At 47.2% G+C, this 17,837-nt stretch overlaps 1 protein-coding gene across 1 annotated transcript in view; it reads left to right on the top strand.

Moving 5' to 3' along the window:
- Nucleotides 1-17,837, top strand: part of SKIC2 (SKI2 subunit of superkiller complex) — a 50,152-nt gene that overhangs the window by 6,129 nt on the left and 26,186 nt on the right. Inside the window, exons 3-14 of the mRNA XM_081934272.1 lie at nucleotides 494-603; nucleotides 1,340-1,457; nucleotides 2,603-2,717; nucleotides 4,285-4,359; nucleotides 5,616-5,669; nucleotides 6,536-6,759; nucleotides 7,463-7,606; nucleotides 8,409-8,554; nucleotides 8,940-9,086; nucleotides 10,642-10,726; nucleotides 12,328-12,434; nucleotides 14,328-14,474. Of these exons, the coding sequence (XP_081790398.1) occupies nucleotides 494-603; nucleotides 1,340-1,457; nucleotides 2,603-2,717; nucleotides 4,285-4,359; nucleotides 5,616-5,669; nucleotides 6,536-6,759; nucleotides 7,463-7,606; nucleotides 8,409-8,554; nucleotides 8,940-9,086; nucleotides 10,642-10,726; nucleotides 12,328-12,434; nucleotides 14,328-14,474 (1,472 nt within the window). The remainder of the gene's footprint in view (nucleotides 1-493; nucleotides 604-1,339; nucleotides 1,458-2,602; nucleotides 2,718-4,284; nucleotides 4,360-5,615; nucleotides 5,670-6,535; nucleotides 6,760-7,462; nucleotides 7,607-8,408; nucleotides 8,555-8,939; nucleotides 9,087-10,641; nucleotides 10,727-12,327; nucleotides 12,435-14,327; nucleotides 14,475-17,837) is intronic.

Genomic DNA, 17,837 nt, shown 5'->3' with positions numbered 1-17,837 from the left:
TGGAATGAGAATAGGAATAGGAATAGGGAAAGAATGAAATTAGGAAAGAATGAATAGAATGGAATGAAATGGGAATAGAATAGAATAGAATTCTTTATTGGCTAAGTGTGATTGGACACACAAGGAATTTGTTTGTTGCATAAGCTCTCGGTGTACATAAAAACTTATCAGCTGCAGCAATTCACTTAACAACTGGCAAGAAAGGTCATACATTGGGGCGAAACTCACTCAAATGTTTCACTTAATAACAGAAATTTAGCACTCCATTGTGGTCATTATGTTGAGCATTAACTGTACAGAAATGGTTTGCCACTGTCTTTTTCCACAATGTTTTTCTGTTTTCTGGTGTAACTTACAGCCCAGAAAATCTCTGTTAAGTCCCTCACTGAAGAACTACCGCTTAGCTTCTGAGCTGTAGCAAATACGTTTTATGGATGGCGTTAAACAAGAAATGATCACACCTTCCTTCTCTTTTTCCCACTTCCTTCCTCAGCTGCCCCATGGACTGCCCCCATACGCTGAAGATCTGGCCTCGGAATTGGAGCAGCATTATCTCAACAGCCCGGAATGGCTTCCCTTACATGACTTTGAAAGGTCTCACAGGTGAGTTCCCAGCAGCTGGGATGCTTGAAGGTTGCAGTAGGAAGGAGAAGAGGTCTGGGTGCGATGGGAAAGGGGATTATCTGTAGCAGAAGGAGAGTCAGCGTGGTGGGGAGGGTGAGAATGAGACAACTCATTGCAGCCAGGTGGGTGTGACTCGGGCGTGGCCATCTGAGGGCCGCCAGGTGGAAGGGCGTGGATAGGCGTGGCCAGGTCGATGCGAAGGATTAGGTGCAGCGTTTCTCCAAATTGGGGGGAGGAGCGGGGGGCAATCCCTCCCTTCCCTGTCAAATTTGGCAGAGAAACCCTCTACTCAGGAGACAAAGGAAAAAGCAGCTTTTCTTCAAATTGGGGGGAGAGTGGCGGGGGATCCACCCCATTTGCCTTTCAAATTTTGCCCCCCTCTCCTGTTTGCCAGCACCTCTCCGGGTGACTTTTTGTTCTGGCAAGTTGGCTTACACGTCCAGTTGCTCGGAGCGACTTGTTCTGCACCCACCTGGCCACACCCACCTGGCACTCCCCCACCTGGCCACACCCACGTGGTTGTGTCTGTCTGGCCACGCCCACCCAACCGCCCCGGGTCATCTGCCCCAAGCCGGCTGCACCTAACTCTTCTCGTCGACATGGCCACGCGCACCTGGCGGCACTCGGGTGGCCACGCCCACCCGGCTGTGGCGAATCGTCATCAACCCGTCAAGGGAGCCCAAATAATTGAACTCCACCTCTTGTCCCGAGGCAGATTCTGGCCCCGAGAGAAGGAGGTCCAATCTCTCTTCGCGCTGGAGGTCACCCCTGTGCACTCCACCCTCCAGGCCGAACGCAATCCCACCACCGGGGAGCTGCTGGGTTTTAAAGAGGTGAGAGATGAGCTTTCTTCCCTTGCAGCCCCAAATAACCCTTTGAGTAATGAGTTCTTCTGAGCAATCACCGTCTCTCAGTACAAGTTCCTTTTGGAATGCCCATGGTTTCAAAAGTCATGCTTTCCCTGAGAGGTTAGCTGAGGCAGATCCTTACATACAGATACAGATTAGCAGAGTTGGAAGGGACTTGTAGGTCATCTAGCCCAACCCCCCCACCCAGGGATGGCGAACCTTTTAGACATCGAGTGCCCAAACTGTGTGCGCTTGCATGCCCAAACTGAAAGGTGCTCGCATGTGTGAACGTGGATATGCGCCCGTGGGCAGCAGAGACCCAAAGACCAGCTGGCCAGCGGGAGGTGGGGCATCCCAACACCGGCAGCGTGGCAAGAGTTAAGATCTTTTTCTTTCGGGGGCTCCTGTTTCGTCGTTTTCAGAGAAACAGAAGTTCACGAAAGAAACGCCACTGGGATCTGACCACCTCTTGCACACCTGCCGTAGGTTTGCCATTGTTAAGTAATTAAGCTCCCCGTTGGGAGAGCGAGTGCGCAGAGAAGTGTAATGAGAGTGATATGGAATAACACGCAGAAACCAGCATACAGAGACACTGAATAGTATAAAAATATAGTAGTTTACTATGTAGAAATATAGAAGTATTCAGAGTCCAGTTAACAGTCCAAGTCATACACGGTTCAGTAATTCGGTTATCAAGATAATCAGTCTAACACACAAAGTATAGCTAAACAGTAGCAAACTACAGTACCTCACTATACACCAACCAGCTTCTAACAAACAGAGAGAGAACTAACAGTCATTCTAGCTCCCTTTTATGGCTGCTTGAGGTAACAAACCAATTACATCTCTGAAGCATTTAAAGTAACAGTAGAGTAATCATAGCTTATATACATTGCCAAGCCAAGCCTAGGGTTACATCCTTAACAGCCATCATGGCCCTACCCCATTTCTGACAGGTGGCAGCCCAGTCTCTCCTTGAAAGCTTCCAGTGATGAAGCTCCCACAACTTCCGAAGGCAACTTCTGTTCCATGGGTTGATTGCTCTCACCGTCGTTTCCAGATTGAATCTCTCCTTGTTCACTTTTCACCCGTTATTCCTTACGCTCTCCCTCTTTTGACTTCAATTCTAGGCACTTGTGGACAACACGGGATTGTCAGCCAAGAATTCTCTTTCCTTCCAGCGAGCGCCTGGTCCTCCCTCTGAATCTCTGAGAGGCAGCGCCACCAACTACCCCTTCTGGCCAGGTGTGGGTCTCCCGTTTCTGTTACCTGAGTCCCGAGTTTATAATTTCGAAGGCAGAACCATCGATAGGAACAAACCTGAAATCAAGCAACATCCACCATCGGGGGCTTTAGAAACTTTTTACAGGTTATGGATCAGCGGTCCCGAACCTTTGAGGTTTAGCAGCCCGGCAAGCGGGAAGAGAGGAGAACCGGGCCATGCATGTGCGTGCAGCTTGACTTGCGCAAGTAGAGCTGCGCACATGTGTGTTTGCACACACACCTACCCGCCACTCGCAGAAGTCAAGTTGTGTGTGCCCTAGCCTGCCGCTCACTCAACCCGGTTCTAAATAGGCCATGGGCCTGGTAGTGGGCTGCGGCTCAGGGGTGTTGCAAATCAATTAGTTGGCTTTTGTATGGGTTCCAAGTAACAGCCTGTCAGGGTTCCAAATAGCATCCAAAATTAAATCAGAATCCAAGGCAAAGTATTGCTCAAAGTTCCAATTTATTAAGAGAGCCATGTTGGCACATCTGGGAAAACCCGAATCTGAAAGCTTCCCGGTTTTCCCCACCCATTTGAAAGTTCATGATCTTGCCCTCACATGCACAAGTCCATCACATGGTCCAATCTCCCACTTCCATGCTGGCAGCTCCACCCATCCAGTTCGGTCAGGTCCAAAGACAAAGGATGACCTTGGCTTCCTAGAAAGAATTTTGTTATGGCTACATATCATCTAACTCCATACAATCCCCCCTCCCATTTTCCCCACAATAGAAACTGCATAGTAGAATAATAGAAAGTGTGGCAGGCCAAAGACCCAAAAGAAAAGATGGCCGTAGGTCTGACACAGCCCGTATGAAATCAAAAGTTCAAGATCAGAAGCTTCCTCAAAATATAGATTTATCAGGCAGGTCATATTGGCACAGCTGGTGAAAACCCAAATGAAGCTCCCTGCATTTCCCCCACCTAACTCAAAATCCAAAGTTTTTCCCCCGTTACACACAACCAGCGGTGGGTTTCACATTTTGTCACCACCAGTTCACTGCACCCGCATCCGCTTGCTTTGCCCCATCCGTGCATGCGCCCACCCTTCCACGCATGTGCTTTGCGCACACGGACGCCTACCACACATGCGCTCAGTCTCAAAAATGTGCCTAAATAGAACAGCATAGAGCCAAGGTGGGGAGGCAGGGGGAGTGGGCCACCCACCTGCGATTTCCACTACCGGTTCGGGTGAAGTGGTCGAAACTGGCCACCTCTGCACACAACCATCCCCTGCTCCAATCAGGTCACAGTCCCAAACCCGGATGAATCCCATCCACGTCCCACCAGATGGCTCCCAGAAGAAAGAATATTATTTTGGCTACATATTTCCCCAGCTGTCTCTACTCCCCTTCTCCCTTTCCCACAGTTCTATCCAGCCTTGCTTTGGCAACCTTGAAGACGTTCCAAGATAGCTCCAGGTTTGACATTCTTCCCATGTCTCTTAATTTGGTTATAGAACACGCATCTTCTTTTTGAAGATTTTGCCCTCCGGGTAACTAAGCTCCTGACCGCTAATAATATGCTCTTGTAACACCATCTCTCCAGGTGGGATAGATGAGCCTAGCTTGGAACTGATTAAGGCTCAAGAAGATAAGGAAGAGGACATTGATTTTGAGAAAGGTAATGTAAGCATGTTCCAGCCAACGGCTCTATTGTTTCAATCCCGACTTCTGTTTTTTTCGTAATGTCCTCTGCCCTCTGTTTTGACTAGATTAATTCCATTTACGGTAGTCAGAGATAGGGAGGATAGGAAAATGGGGTCTGGCACAAAAGAGCTGTACTGTGAGATTATTTCTGTTCTCGGTTACCTGGGTTGTTTATGATTTTATTAACAAAGAATGATATGAACAAGACTCAGATGGAAGTAGAACTTGAAATAATTGACCAGAGATTCCTTGCTGGCATAATCACAACTGTCCCTCCTGGCAAATGTTTTATCAACTGGTTATTTTTAGGGGTATTGTTTTTAATATTGTGTCTATTTTAGGGGTTTAAAAACTTATATTTATAGCTTTGTACAGTTCTTTTAATTACATTTTAACCTCCTCCATGCCAACTATACATATTTAATTTTTTATTGTATTTTGTTATATTCTGCACGGACTGTACACCGCCCCGAGTCCCTTTTGGGAGAGGGGGTGGTCTAGAAGCATCAAATATAAATAAATAAATAAAGAGTCACGGTGGCACAGAGGTTAGAATGCAGTACTGCAGGCTAATTCTGCTGACTGCCGATTGCCAGCAGTTCAGTGGTTTGAATCTCACTGACTCAAGGTTAACTCACCTTCCATCCTGTCAAGATGGGTAAAATGAGGACCCAGATTGTTGAGGGGCAATATGCTGACTCTGTCAACTGCGTAGAATGGGTTGTAAAGCACTGGGAAGCGGTATTATAAGTCTGCTATTGCTATTAAAACTAAAACTAAATTAAAGAATAGAGTGTATTTCATGGTAGATTTATTGATAGAATTTTAATCCATCTGAAAAATTCCTGGACTGGTTTAGATCTGTTTCCCAACCTTCCGGTATGTGGAATACAGTTCCCAGATACCGATCTAAACCAGTCCAGAGAATATTTATAGCTCAGGGTTGAACTGCAGGATCCTTGGTGCTCTCTAAGCTTGGATGTTTTCTTGCAGATGTTTCATTGCTAAACTAGGTAGTATCATTAGTTCTACATTCCTAGAATTCCAACAGTAGCCATACTGGCTGTGGAATTCTGGGATTTGAAGTTTACACATCTGCAAATAGTCAAGGTTCAGTAACACCAGCTTAGATCCATTAATTAAGTGGACTATCCTTGATTTCAAGTTTGACGTTGAAGACCTGGTATCTTCCTGGCAGCTTTTTTCATGTTTTTTCTCTTTCCCTCTTAGATTTGCTGACAGTGCCACCTGGATGGAAGAAAGGGGTGGAATTCACCAAACAAGGTATAGCAAAATCAAAGCGTCAATAGTAAAATGAAAATAATGAGTGCCACAACTAAGGGAGTACAAATCATATCAAGAGTGAAATATGTTTTGCCAGAAGTGTTTCAATCTTGAAATCTTCTGGCCCGGTCTTCATTTCATTGTTGGAACTGTTTCAAGCACAGAACGCTTCTATACATTTCAAAATTTATTATTTTTCTCTCTTCCAGTCCAGTATTTCTCAGAATGCTTAGGTGCCACTTTAACCAATAATTCTGAGCAGATAGTTCCAAATTATTCCATGGGGTTAAGTTTAAGGCAAAAAGAAATCCTCTCCCCTAGTTCCGGTCACTGTTCACCTATTTCGCCCCAGCAACAGTCTTAGTTGTTGTTATTCGGTTGTCCCAGCTTTGTGGCAGTCATCTTTAGGCTGTCTCTTCTCCTTGCTGTGGCTGAGAGGGAAAAAGAGCCCCGGAACAGACAGGAGAGCTGCGTCTCCCCTTGACCTCACAGGGTGCCTCTCCTTGCTTCACTGCACGTGCAAGGTGGCTTTGGCTCTTCTCGGAGCCCACCAGCAGTGGGAAGTCATCACAGGGAACATGAAGACCTGTTCCCTGTGTCTGATATTGCTGCACTGTCAACCGGAAGTCCTCAAGCACAGAGCGCTTCTGATCAGCTCCATATTCATAACATTAATTTATTATGACCACCCCAAAATATTAGGAAAAATATTAGCTGGAAAAATCCATTTAGCTCATATAGCATATATCAGCATGAAAGTAACTTGGAATGTATAGGTAGATTCTACTTAAAGAAATCTTAAGGATTTCTCCACCTGGGTTTCTTTAAAAAAAGAGGTTCAGATTTTGCTCCTTTTGCTTCTTCAGAGATCATGGCCTCCCCAGGATTGCTGAATTTGACCAATTTGCTGGGTGCACTGGACACCTTCGAGCTGGAGGCCTCCAGTGATGAAGAAAGCAAAGAGAAGACAGAGGAAGTGGAGAAGAGGAGGAAGAAAGGGAAGAATAAAGGAGCAAGGGAAGAAGAGATCCCTCCAGCAGAACCAGCACCATTGCACAGAGTGAACAGCTTGGAGGAACTGGTGCTTAAGGTAAGGACGTGTCTGCAGGCAGGTTTCCTCTTCATGGGTGTGCATGATGATATGAGATGTAGGAGCCCTATGTCAGAAGCAAGAAGGAGACAGAGGTAGGGTACATCAAGCTGTAGAATAGAGAAACTCAGGCTCAGGTATAGGTGGCCTGCAGCTCCCAGCATCCTCTAGCTTTGGTCCAGCAAGATCTAGAAAGCTCTAGAGCAACGATGGCAAACCTTTTTTGGCTCGCGTGCCATAAGTGGGGGGAGCGCAGGGGGGTCGTATGCAGGCATGCCACACTCATAATGCAATGCGTCCCCCCCCAGTGCATATGCGCGCACTACAGGCGCTTCCCCCCATTTTTTGCATGCTTTTTTTGCCCTCCCCAGGCTCCAGAGGCTTTCTAGGAGCCTGGGGAGGGCGAAAACAGCATACCCCGTCCCCCTGGAAGCCCTCCAGAGGCTTCAGGGACCTTCAGGACACTTCCCTGAAGCCTCCGGAGCAGTCAAAATGACCCTCCGAGCAAACCGGAGTTTGCTCGGAGGGTCATTTTGAGCGCTCTGAAGGCTTCAGGGACCTCTCAGTAACCTCTCACAGTTACTACTATTGAGTCCGAAAAATACGGTAGTTTGGAAACGCTACGTTAGCTCTAGAAAGCAGTTTGGGAGGATTCCATATTAATTGCTCTGTCCTGTCCTTGCCCTGTCTGCCTTGTTCTCAGGAGATGACACCTGTCCCCGAATCAGCCCCACAGGCTGCCCCTGCCCCAGTTGCAGTGCCCCCTAAAGAACAGTGGGCTATCCTGGTCGATATAAGCTCCCCCGTGGACGATTTCTACAAGCTAATTCCTGATCCAGCCTTCCAGGTAAACCACCAGTTGTTAACCGTCCGATAGCATATGCCGGGGGGGGGGGGGGGGGGAGGGGATAACTCCTGGGACATAATTTTACCCACATAATTTACTGATAGATCCATATAGGCACAGAAGAAGCAAAGCCAATTCTAAAGGTTCCCTCAAACAGCCCCAAAGGTGCTCCCCCCCCCCAAGAGGTGACTTTCTTGTTTTTCTTCTAAGACATTTCGCTTCTCATGCAAGAAGCTTCATCAGCTCTGACTGGATGATGGGGAATGGAAGGATTTATATTCCTGGCAGACAGCTGGTCATTTGCATCTTTTTAGAGAGTCGTTGAGGCCACCTGGAGGTTTATTTGTGTCCTGAAGGTCACCTGTCTAGTGATCTCCCTCCAGTCTACAACACAGTCCTTTCAACAGTTTTCCCAGGAGGCTCCATACCCATTTTCACTATTCAGGTGATCCTGATGACAGTGATAAACCTCCAAGTGGCCTCAACGACTCTAAAAGAATGCAAATGACCAGCTGTCTGCAAGGACTATTAACCCTTTCCCTTCCCCTCTATCCAGTCAGAGCTGAAGAAGCTGCTTGGATAAGAAGCGGAACATCTAAGAAGAAGAAAAAAGTCTGGTTACCTCCTGAAAAAAAATCACTTTTGGGTCCATCCCCCCCTCCCTTCCATTTTGGTTGTCTATCTACGAAGGAAACAGCAAGCAGGGATAGAATCTGAATTGGCTTTGGCACCAATTCTGTTGGGCTGCTGGGAAAGGAGAGCTGTGTGTCAATAAACTGAATTTCCTCTCTCCCCTCCCCAGTGGCCTTTTGAGCCTGACGTTTTCCAGAAACAGGCAATTCTCCACTTGGAGAAGCATGATTCAGTTTTTGTCGCCGCCCACACCTCTGCAGGAAAGACTGTTGTGGCCGAGTACGCCATTGCTCTGTCGCAGAAGCACATGACGCGGTGAGAATATCCTTTATTTCCGGTGTTCGGTTTTGTGTTACGCTTTCAAATCATCTTCTCGATCCAAAATGGGCATTTTTTTTCTCATCCTAGCATTTTACTTGCAAATTCAGGGTCCTCCATTTTTTATTTTCAGATCAATCAAGTTTGGTCCATTTGTTGCAACTGGATGCAGTATTCCAAGTGTGGCCTTACCAAGGCCTTATAAAGTGGTATTAACACTTCACGTGATCTCGATTCTATCCCTCTGTTGATGCAGCCTAGAACTGTGCCCCGGGCGAATTGGTCCGAACCGGCTGAATACCATCTCTGGTTCTCAACAAAAAAACCCACATTTGGATCTTCCAAATGTCTCCCTTTTTCCCCCCTCTGTCTCCTTTTGCAGCACCATCTACACATCCCCAATCAAAGCGCTTTCCAACCAGAAGTTTCGGGATTTCAAGAACACCTTTGGGGATGTTGGCTTGCTGACAGGAGATGTGCAGCTGCATCCGGACGCCTCCTGCCTCATCATGACGACCGAGATCCTCAGGTGAGGGCTAGGCCAAAGAGAGAAGGCTGTCTCTCAATGCAAAGGGGGCAGGCAGGACGACCGGAAGGTACGATGAGGCATAGGTGTCTAGTGGAGATTCTCAGTCATCCAGGTCACGGTTGTCCCAAAGGTGTTTTTTTGTTTTTTCTCAGGAGGCAACTAGACGTTCTCGTTTTTTTCTTTTGAAGACGTTTCGCTTCTCATCCAAGAAGCTTCTTCGGCTCTGACTAATGGTGGGGAATGGAAGGATTTGTATTCCTTGCAGACAGCTGATCGTTTGCATCCTTTTTGAGCAGTGATTCCCAAGCGTTGTTGTTGTTTCTTTGGCCATGCCCCACCTAAGCATCTCTAAAATCTTGATGCCCCCCCGCCCCGCCCCCTTTGACATATAATTCTTACTTTACTCAAAAAGTGAACTCTACTCACACGGAGGAAGCCTAAAAGTCCATTAACTGGGTTTAAACAAGGTTCGAATTGCCCCCATTAAAAATCAAATTGCCCCCTTGTGGGACATGGGCCCTACGTTGGGAACCAGTGTTTTAGAAGGTCGTTGAGGCACTGGGAGGTTTAGCTGTGTTTTCAGAGTCACCTGAGTAGTGCAAATGGTTCCTGTAGCCTACAATTTTTTTCCCTCTGGAAATCCATTCGTACTCCCACGCCATTCAAAAGGCATTCATCCCAAAGTGCACAGCTAAAAGTCTATGGAGATTGTCAAGTCATCCAGGTCCAGGAATGCAAAGGACCAGCTGACTGCAAGGAATATAAATCCTTCCATTCCCCACTATCCTGTCAGAGCTGAAGAAGCTTCTTGGATGAGAAGCAGTGGTGGGGTTCAAAAATTTTTTAAAACCTCTTCTGTAGGTGTGGCCTGCTTTGTGGGAGTGGCTTGCCAGCCATGTGACTGGGTGGGTGTGGCCAACTTGTAAAATGTGGTGAAACTCACTTAACAACGCTCTTGCTTAGCAACCAAAATGTTGGCTCAGGAACTCTGGCATTTGAAGCACGCAAGTCTTAAAGCTGTCAAGTTACAAAACCCTTGCACCCCTAACCCTTTAGAAAAAAAAACCCCCAGGGGTGTTCAAACTTTACAACTTTAAGACTTGTGGACTTCAACTCCCAGAATTCCTCCTCTTGCTCTTCATCTTGATGATGTGCGGACGGGCGGGGGGAGGGAGTTGGAACCGGTTCTAAATGGCACTGTAGATTTGTGGAACCTCTTCTATAGACCAGGTTAGAACTGGCAGGAACCCACCCCTGATGAGAAGCGAAACGTCTTCAAAAGGAAAAACAAGGAATGGATGACCGAGAATCTCTACAGACTATCTGTAGCTTTATTTGCCAGTTCTGGGTTTTTTTGTGTTTATTTTTTAAGGCAGGACAACGTATCAGTCAGAATTGACTTTTTCTGATTCAGGATCTTTTCTCAAACCGAAATTCCTTCATACTTTTTAATAATTAAGCAGGGCCAAACTGACAACCCAAATCTTTTTAGTTGTTTTTGAGAACCGATAATGCTGTCTTAGAAATGCCGTTTTCTTCTGTTCTATTTGCAAAGGTCTATGCTCTACAATGGCTCCGATGTCCTCAGGGACCTAGAGTGGGTGATCTTCGATGAAGTGCATTACATTAATGATTCTGAGGTAAGGATGAAAACAATGGAAGAAATCGGGACCTGAGCAGTCCTGAGGCATTTACCGTATTTTTCGGAGTATAAGACGCACCAAGATTTTGGAGAGGTCATTTTTTTTAAAAAAAAGGTTTTGCAATCTGAAGGCCTCCCAAATCCTCTGTACGCCTCATTTTTTTTGTGTCAAAAGTGCAAAGTGCTCCTGGGGGCTGGGGGGGGGGGCAAAAATGAGCAAAAAACGGCCGCGTTTTTACCAAAACAGGGCGTGCATAGCCTTTAAGAGACTTGAAGAGTGCTCCTGGATGATCGGGGAGGGGGAGGCAAAAAGGAGCAAAAGGCAGCCCATTTTTTCACTTGTTTTTGCCCTCCCCAGCCCCCAGGAGCACTCTGGAAGCCTCCTAAAGGCAATGCACGTCCATTTTGGTGAAGGGGGTGGGGTTTCAGGAGGCCAAAAATGCTGTGTTCAGTGTATAAGATGCACCCAGATTTTCACCCTCTTTTTTGGGGGGAAAAGTTGCGTCTTCTACTCAAATACGATGGGTTGGTGGAAATTCAGTGCCTTCTTCAGATGCCCTCTTTCCATTTCTCCCTACAGGTAGTCCTCGACTTACAACAGTTCATTTAGTGACCGTTCAAAGTTACAACGGCCCTGAAAAAAAAGTGACATGACCCTTTTTCACACTCACGACCTTCGTAGCATTCCCCCTGATCGTGTAATCAAAATTCAGATGCTTGGCAAGCGGCTCATGTTTATGACCGTTGCTGTGTCTCAAGGTCACGTGGTCCCCTTTTGCGACCTTCCGACAAGCAAAGTCAATGGGGGAATCCAGATTCACTTAGCGACTTAGCGACTGCAGTGATTCCCGGTGATTAAAGGTGGCAAGAAAGATCATAAAACGGAGCCAAGCTCACTCAACAAGTCTTTCGCTCAACAACAGGAGTTTTGGGCTCAATTGTGGTCGTTAAGTCGAGGACTACCTATAGAAAAGGAGAAATACTTGGGTCCGTTGCTCTGTCATAAAAGTGAGAAAGAATGTATGGGTCAAAGGCCAGTTCCTTCGATATGTACCTTATTTATGGAAGAACAGTGTCTTAAGTGCTCCTTGATCCTGACTTTGCATTGTCCCTTCATTCTTTTTATTGGATCACAGCCAGTGTTGGGATTCAGCCTGTTTGCACCAGTTCAAGAGAGCCGGTTTTTAAATGACCGCTATTAAAGTGGATGTTTTAAATGCCCCGCTATTAAAGTGGATCTTGGGCACTGCGGTGCGCTGTAATAGAGAAATGGGCAATGGAACAGCTGGCGCAAGGGATGGAGAAGGCCGCTTCCCTCGTCCCTCGTTTCTTCATTGCAGCGCAGTGCCCAGGATCCACTCCCCCGCTGATTGGGGGGGGGGCGAGATTGAAGAACAGATTTGCCCAAAGTCAGTTGGCCATTGTGGGAGGCTCATCCCACATATGTGATGAAGGACAATGGGCCATGCCTCCCACAACAGCTATCCTGACCCTGGGTAAACCGGTTGTTAAAAATATTTGAATTCCACCACTGACCACAGCAGAAACACATCCTTCTTCACATGCTCAGGGGCATTCTTGTCTTTCTTTTCTCCTCAGCGTGGTGTGGTTTGGGAAGAGGTCCTCATCATGTTGCCAGACCACGTGAACATAATTTTGCTGAGTGCCACCGTCCCCAACACCCTGGAGTTTGCTGACTGGATTGGGTGAGCAGAAGGTTAACTCAAGAGAGGTCTCGCAGCTCATTTAGGCCCCGTACATGCTTTCAGGTGCTTCGGTGACGCGAAGGTGTCTACTTTCCTCCCTTGTGGGTTCTGATTTTTTTATGATAGAAATAGAACAGCTGAGTTGGAAGGGACCCTGGAGGTCTTCTAGTCCAACCCCCTGCCTAGGCAGGAAACCCTATACCATTTTAGACAAATGGTTATCCAATCTCTTCTTAAAGACTTCCAGTGTTGGAGCATTCACAACTTCTGGAGGCAAGCTGTTCCACTGATTCATTGTTCTAACTGTCAGGAAGTTTCTCCTCAGTTCTAAGTTGCTTCACTCCTTGATTAGTTTGCATCCATTGCTTCTCGTTCTACCCTCAGGTGCATTGGATAATAGTTTGACTCCCTCTTCTTTGTGGAAACCCCTGAGATATTGGAACACTGCTATCATGTCTCCCCTGGTCCTTCTTTCCATTAAGCTAAACATACCCAGTTCCTGCAACCGTTCTTCAGATGTTTTAGTCTCCAGTCCCCTAATCATCTTGGTTGATCTTCTCTGTACTTTAAATGGTTGTCCATTAGGACTCCAAGATCCCTCTAACAGTTACTACTATTGAGCGAGGTACCACCTATTCTGTACCTGCATTTTGTTTTTCTTGCCTAAATGTAGAACCTTACTCTTTTCACCATTGAATTTCATTTTGTTAGTGCCCAATGTTCAAGTTTGTCAAGATCCTTCTGTATCTTAAGCCTATCTTCTGAAGTGTTGGCTATTCCTGCCAGCTTGGTGTCATCTGCAAATTTGATGAGTTCCCCATCTATCCCCTTGTCCCAAGTCATTGATGAAGATGTTGATTATGGAATGAGAACTTCTAGAAACCATAATACAGCTCCCAGAGGCCTTTGCTCTAGCAATTTGTCTAGTCGGCTTTAGAAGGCAGCTGAGCCAGATGTTGGCAATATAGAGGTAGTCCTCAATTTAACAACAGTTCGATTAGTGACCAATCAAAGTTACAACAGCACCAAAAAGTGAGAGTTACGGCTACTTTTCATAGTTACGATGTTTGCGGCATCACTGAACCAATGTCTCGCTTAGCAACAGAAATTTTGGGCTCAATTGTGGTCATATGAGCCATGGTGGCGCAGTGGTTAGAACGCAGTACTGCAGGCAACTTCTGTTGACTACTGGCTGCCAGCAGTTCGGCAGTTCGATTCTCACCGGGCTCAAAGTTGACTCAGGCTTCCATCCTTCCGAGGTGGGTAAAATGAGGACCCAGATTGTTGGGGGGCAATAGGCTGACTCTATAAACCGCTTAGAGAGGGCTATAAAAGCTCTATGAAGCGGTATATAAGTCTTAAGTGATATTGCTATTGCTGTCAGCGTTCCAAGTAATGCATACATAGAAAGCAACATTCTGAGGTAGGGAGATTCCTCAAAAAACAAATTTATTGGATATATCATATTGGCACAACTGGTGAAAACCGACTCTGAAAGTCCCTGCGGTTTTCACTTAATTAAAAAGTGAAAGTTTTCCCTTTCCCCCAGGTCATTGGTCACAATGTCCAATAGAGGTGCTGGATGGTTACTTGGTTACTCCATTCCTCCTCTCTCCAGCCACCTGTTGGACTGTCCTTGGTTCCCACAGGAAAACTTTTTGTTTTGAATACAAAGCCCCAGCTATCTATTTTCCCCTCTCCCTGTCCCTTCTTTTCTTCCTTGTGGCAACCCTGAAGCCTCTAAGACGGCCTCAGCCAGGTTCGCTTCAGGATGGATAAAATCCTCATTATATGTTCTGTCTCGTTATCCGTTCTCTGAACAGCACAGTTTTGGAGAAGGGAGGGAAGAGCTCACCAATGTAACACTGTTTGTGGAATTCCTGCTTTTGACAGGCGAATCAAGCGGAAGGAGATTTATGTGATCAGCACACTGAAGCGCCCTGTTCCACTGGAGCATTATCTGTACACGGGAAATAGCCAGAAGACGCAGAACGAGCTCTTCCTCCTGGTGGACGCCCATGGGACGTTCCTTACGAAGGGGTAAGCTGAAGATCGACAGAGGATCCCTTATAATACCTTCCAGGCCAACTTCTCCTTCCCTACTGCCACAAGAATTAAAGCTATCTTTGTTTATCTATCTATCTATCATCTATCTATCATCTATCTACCTACCTACCTACCTACCTACCTACCTACCTACCTACCTACTACCTACTTACTTACCTTCCTATCTGTTCTGTCCCGTGATTCCAATGAATATGCAGACACAGGCTTGGCTGTCTGCCACGACTAATTGCATAGATAAGACACCCCTTGGCTAGGAGCCTAGAAAGTTATCTTCAAGAAACCAAGATTAAACTTACGGAATGCTTTCTCAACGGCTAGTAAAATGGACTGTTGTTTCCTGCAAAGATTCCCCTCCCGTCGCTCCACCTATAAACTCTTTGGGAGGGGCCACACTCTTAGCCAGCTGTCCTTACTTCCTTCTATGACGTCTTCTCCACAGCTGTTGCTTTCTCCTGTCAATTCTATGCATACGCCCATCAGAGACAACCTCCCTCTGTTCCTCCTCACTGCTCCCTGACTCAGATGCCACCTGGTGGCCAACAGGCCCCTCTAGTTCCTGCTCTGACTCCAAACACCCTCCAGTGTCTTCCTCATCCTCCAGGGCAGTCCCACAATGGTCTGAGCTGTCAGAGTCCACCAACAGCTCAGCCGGCCGCTGCTGGACCACAACACTATCCTATCCTATCCTATCCTATCTTATTTTTATATATATGGCTGTGTGTGTGTATGTTCCAGCATAACTCAGGAACGCCTTGAGCAATGTCAACCAAACTTGGTACACAGATGACTTACTTTCTGGAAACAAATACTGTGGGGGGTAAGATACCCCTAACACCCCTTGGTGTTCTGTTATGAAACAGCCTGTTGTGCCTTCAAATGGCTTCTACTGCACTGCCGTAAAATGGCTTCTACTGTACAGCACAGTGGAGTTGCCATGGTAACGGCTTCACAAAATACTCCACCAGGGGGCTCCCTCTGGTAAGGGGGAAAATCCAACATTAGAAATTACGTTTGATCCGGGCATTTTCCCCCTATAAATAAATACCCGGGCAACGCCGGGTTATTGGCGAGTGATTTTTAAAAATGCCACTGTGAAATGGTTGAAACCTTGCTGAGCTTTAATCATAGGTTGATAACAATGCTCTAGTTCAGGGGTGTCCAAACTTGGGAACTTTAAGACTTGTGGACTTCAACTCCCAGAATTCTGGGAAAGTCCACAAGTCTTAAAGTTCCCAAGTTTGGACACCCCTGCTCTAGTCGGTTAATAATAATAATAATAATAATAATAATAATAATAATAATAATAATAATAATTTAATTTAATTTGTTAGCCGCTCCCTCTCCACAAGGGACTCGGGGCGGCGTACAATAAAAACATACATAAATACATATAAGCATACACACATACACATACATATACATACACGGACACGGACACGGAGGAGGTAACAATTACATATATCACAATAATAATAATAAAATTAACCATTAAAAATACCCCATAATAAAATTACAAATTTAGGAGGAAAGGATAAACTACGGTTGAGCCAGGCCAGATAATTGAAAAAGGTGGGTCTTGAGCTTTACACGGAAGGAGCGGAGATCGGAAGTAATCCTGATATCAAGGGGGAGGTCATTCCACAGGGCTGGGCCCATCACAGAGAAGGCCCTGCTCCTGGGTGTCGCCCCCCGACACTGTTTAGCGGACGGCACCCGGAGAAGTCCCTCTCTGTGTGAGCGGATTGGTCGTAGGGATGTATGGGGCAGGATGCGATCCCGCAGGTAACTAGGTCCTGTGCCATGGAGCGCTTTGAAGATCGTAATCAAAACCTTGAAACGCACCCGGTAGACCACAGGAAGCCAGTGCAGCTCACGCAGGAGAGGTGTTACATGGGAGTACCTAGTCCTCCCCATAATCACCCGCGCGGCCGCATTCTGGACCAACTGCAGTCTCCGAGTGCATCTCAGGGGAAGCCCCATGTAGAGAGCATTGCAGTAGTCCAGGCGAGACGTCACCAGCGCATGGGTGACTGTGCGTAAGGCATCCCGGTCCAATAAGGGGCGCAATTGGCGCACCAGGCGAACCTGGTGGAACGCCCCCCTTGCCACGGCTGTTACATGGTCATCCATGGACAGCCGGGCATCCAGGAGGACGCCCAAATTGCGCGCCCGCTCCATGGGGGCCAGTTGCTCGCCCCCAATGGCCAGAGATGGAAGCAACTGGTTGAACCGGGGGGCCAGAAGCCACAGCCACTCCGTCTTGGAGGGGTTGAGTTTGAGTCGGTTGTCACCCATCCAGACCCGTACGGCCTCCAAGCACCGGGACATCATTTCGACGGCCTCGTTGGGGTGGTTCGGGGTGGAAATGTATAGCTGAGTGTCATCAGCATACAGATGGTATCCCACCCCAAAGCCACGGATGATCTCGCCCAGCGGTTTCATATATGTGTTGAACAGGAGCGGCGAGAGAACCGACCCCTGTGGCACCCCACAAGTGAGGGGGCTCAGGGTCGATCTCTGCTCTCCTGCCAACACACGTTGCGTCCGGCCGGAGAGGTAGGAGCCGAACCACCGTAAAACGGTGCCCCTAACTCCCAACCCCTCCAGCCGGTGCAACAGGATACCATGGTCGATGGTATCGAAAGCCGCCGAGAGATCTAATAGGACCAGGATAGAGGAACAACCCCTATCTCTGGCCCTCCAGAGATCATCAACCAACGCGACCAAGGCCGTCTCCGTGCTGTGCCTGGGTCAGAAGCCGGACTGGCACGGGTCTAGATAATCATTCTCCTCCAGGTGACGTGGAAACTGTTGGGCCACCACACTCTCTACAACCTTCGCTAAAAAGGGAAGGTTGGAGACTGGACGATAATTAGCTAGCTCCGTTGGGTCCAGGGAAGGCTTTTCCCACAGCAGGTAATAACCCCAGTATGTGCCCTAGAACATACCTGGGCAATCTTTTTATATCTCACGAATGAAGGCAAAGATACATATCCCAGGGTAATGTTGCAGGATCCAATCTGGGTCGGTCACCGGGACCAAAGGTTTTGTCATCCGAGCTTTTGAACTCGTGCTGGAGCCCATGCAACAGGAATTGACTTAATAACCAGCCATCCACACCACGATCAGCAACTGCCTAAAAAGACACACGCAACCAGGCATTCCATAAATACTACACATAGAATAGGCCAAAGGGAACATCCTGGTGAGCGAGAAATTCCCTGAGCACGGGGCCTCCTGCACAAGTCTGAAAGCTCAAAAGACAAAAACTTCTATCAGAGTTTGTGGCAGAAAATCCAGAAAGCACACACAGGTAACTGATTCAGCAGGATTCAT

The sequence above is a fragment of the Natrix helvetica genome (assembly GCF_964273705.1).
Source record: "Natrix helvetica genome assembly, chromosome: 1".
Classification (NCBI taxonomy): domain Eukaryota; kingdom Metazoa; phylum Chordata; class Lepidosauria; order Squamata; family Natricidae; genus Natrix; species Natrix helvetica.
Note: the sequence above shows the minus strand (reverse complement) of the source record. Positions and strands in the feature narration are given on the sequence as shown.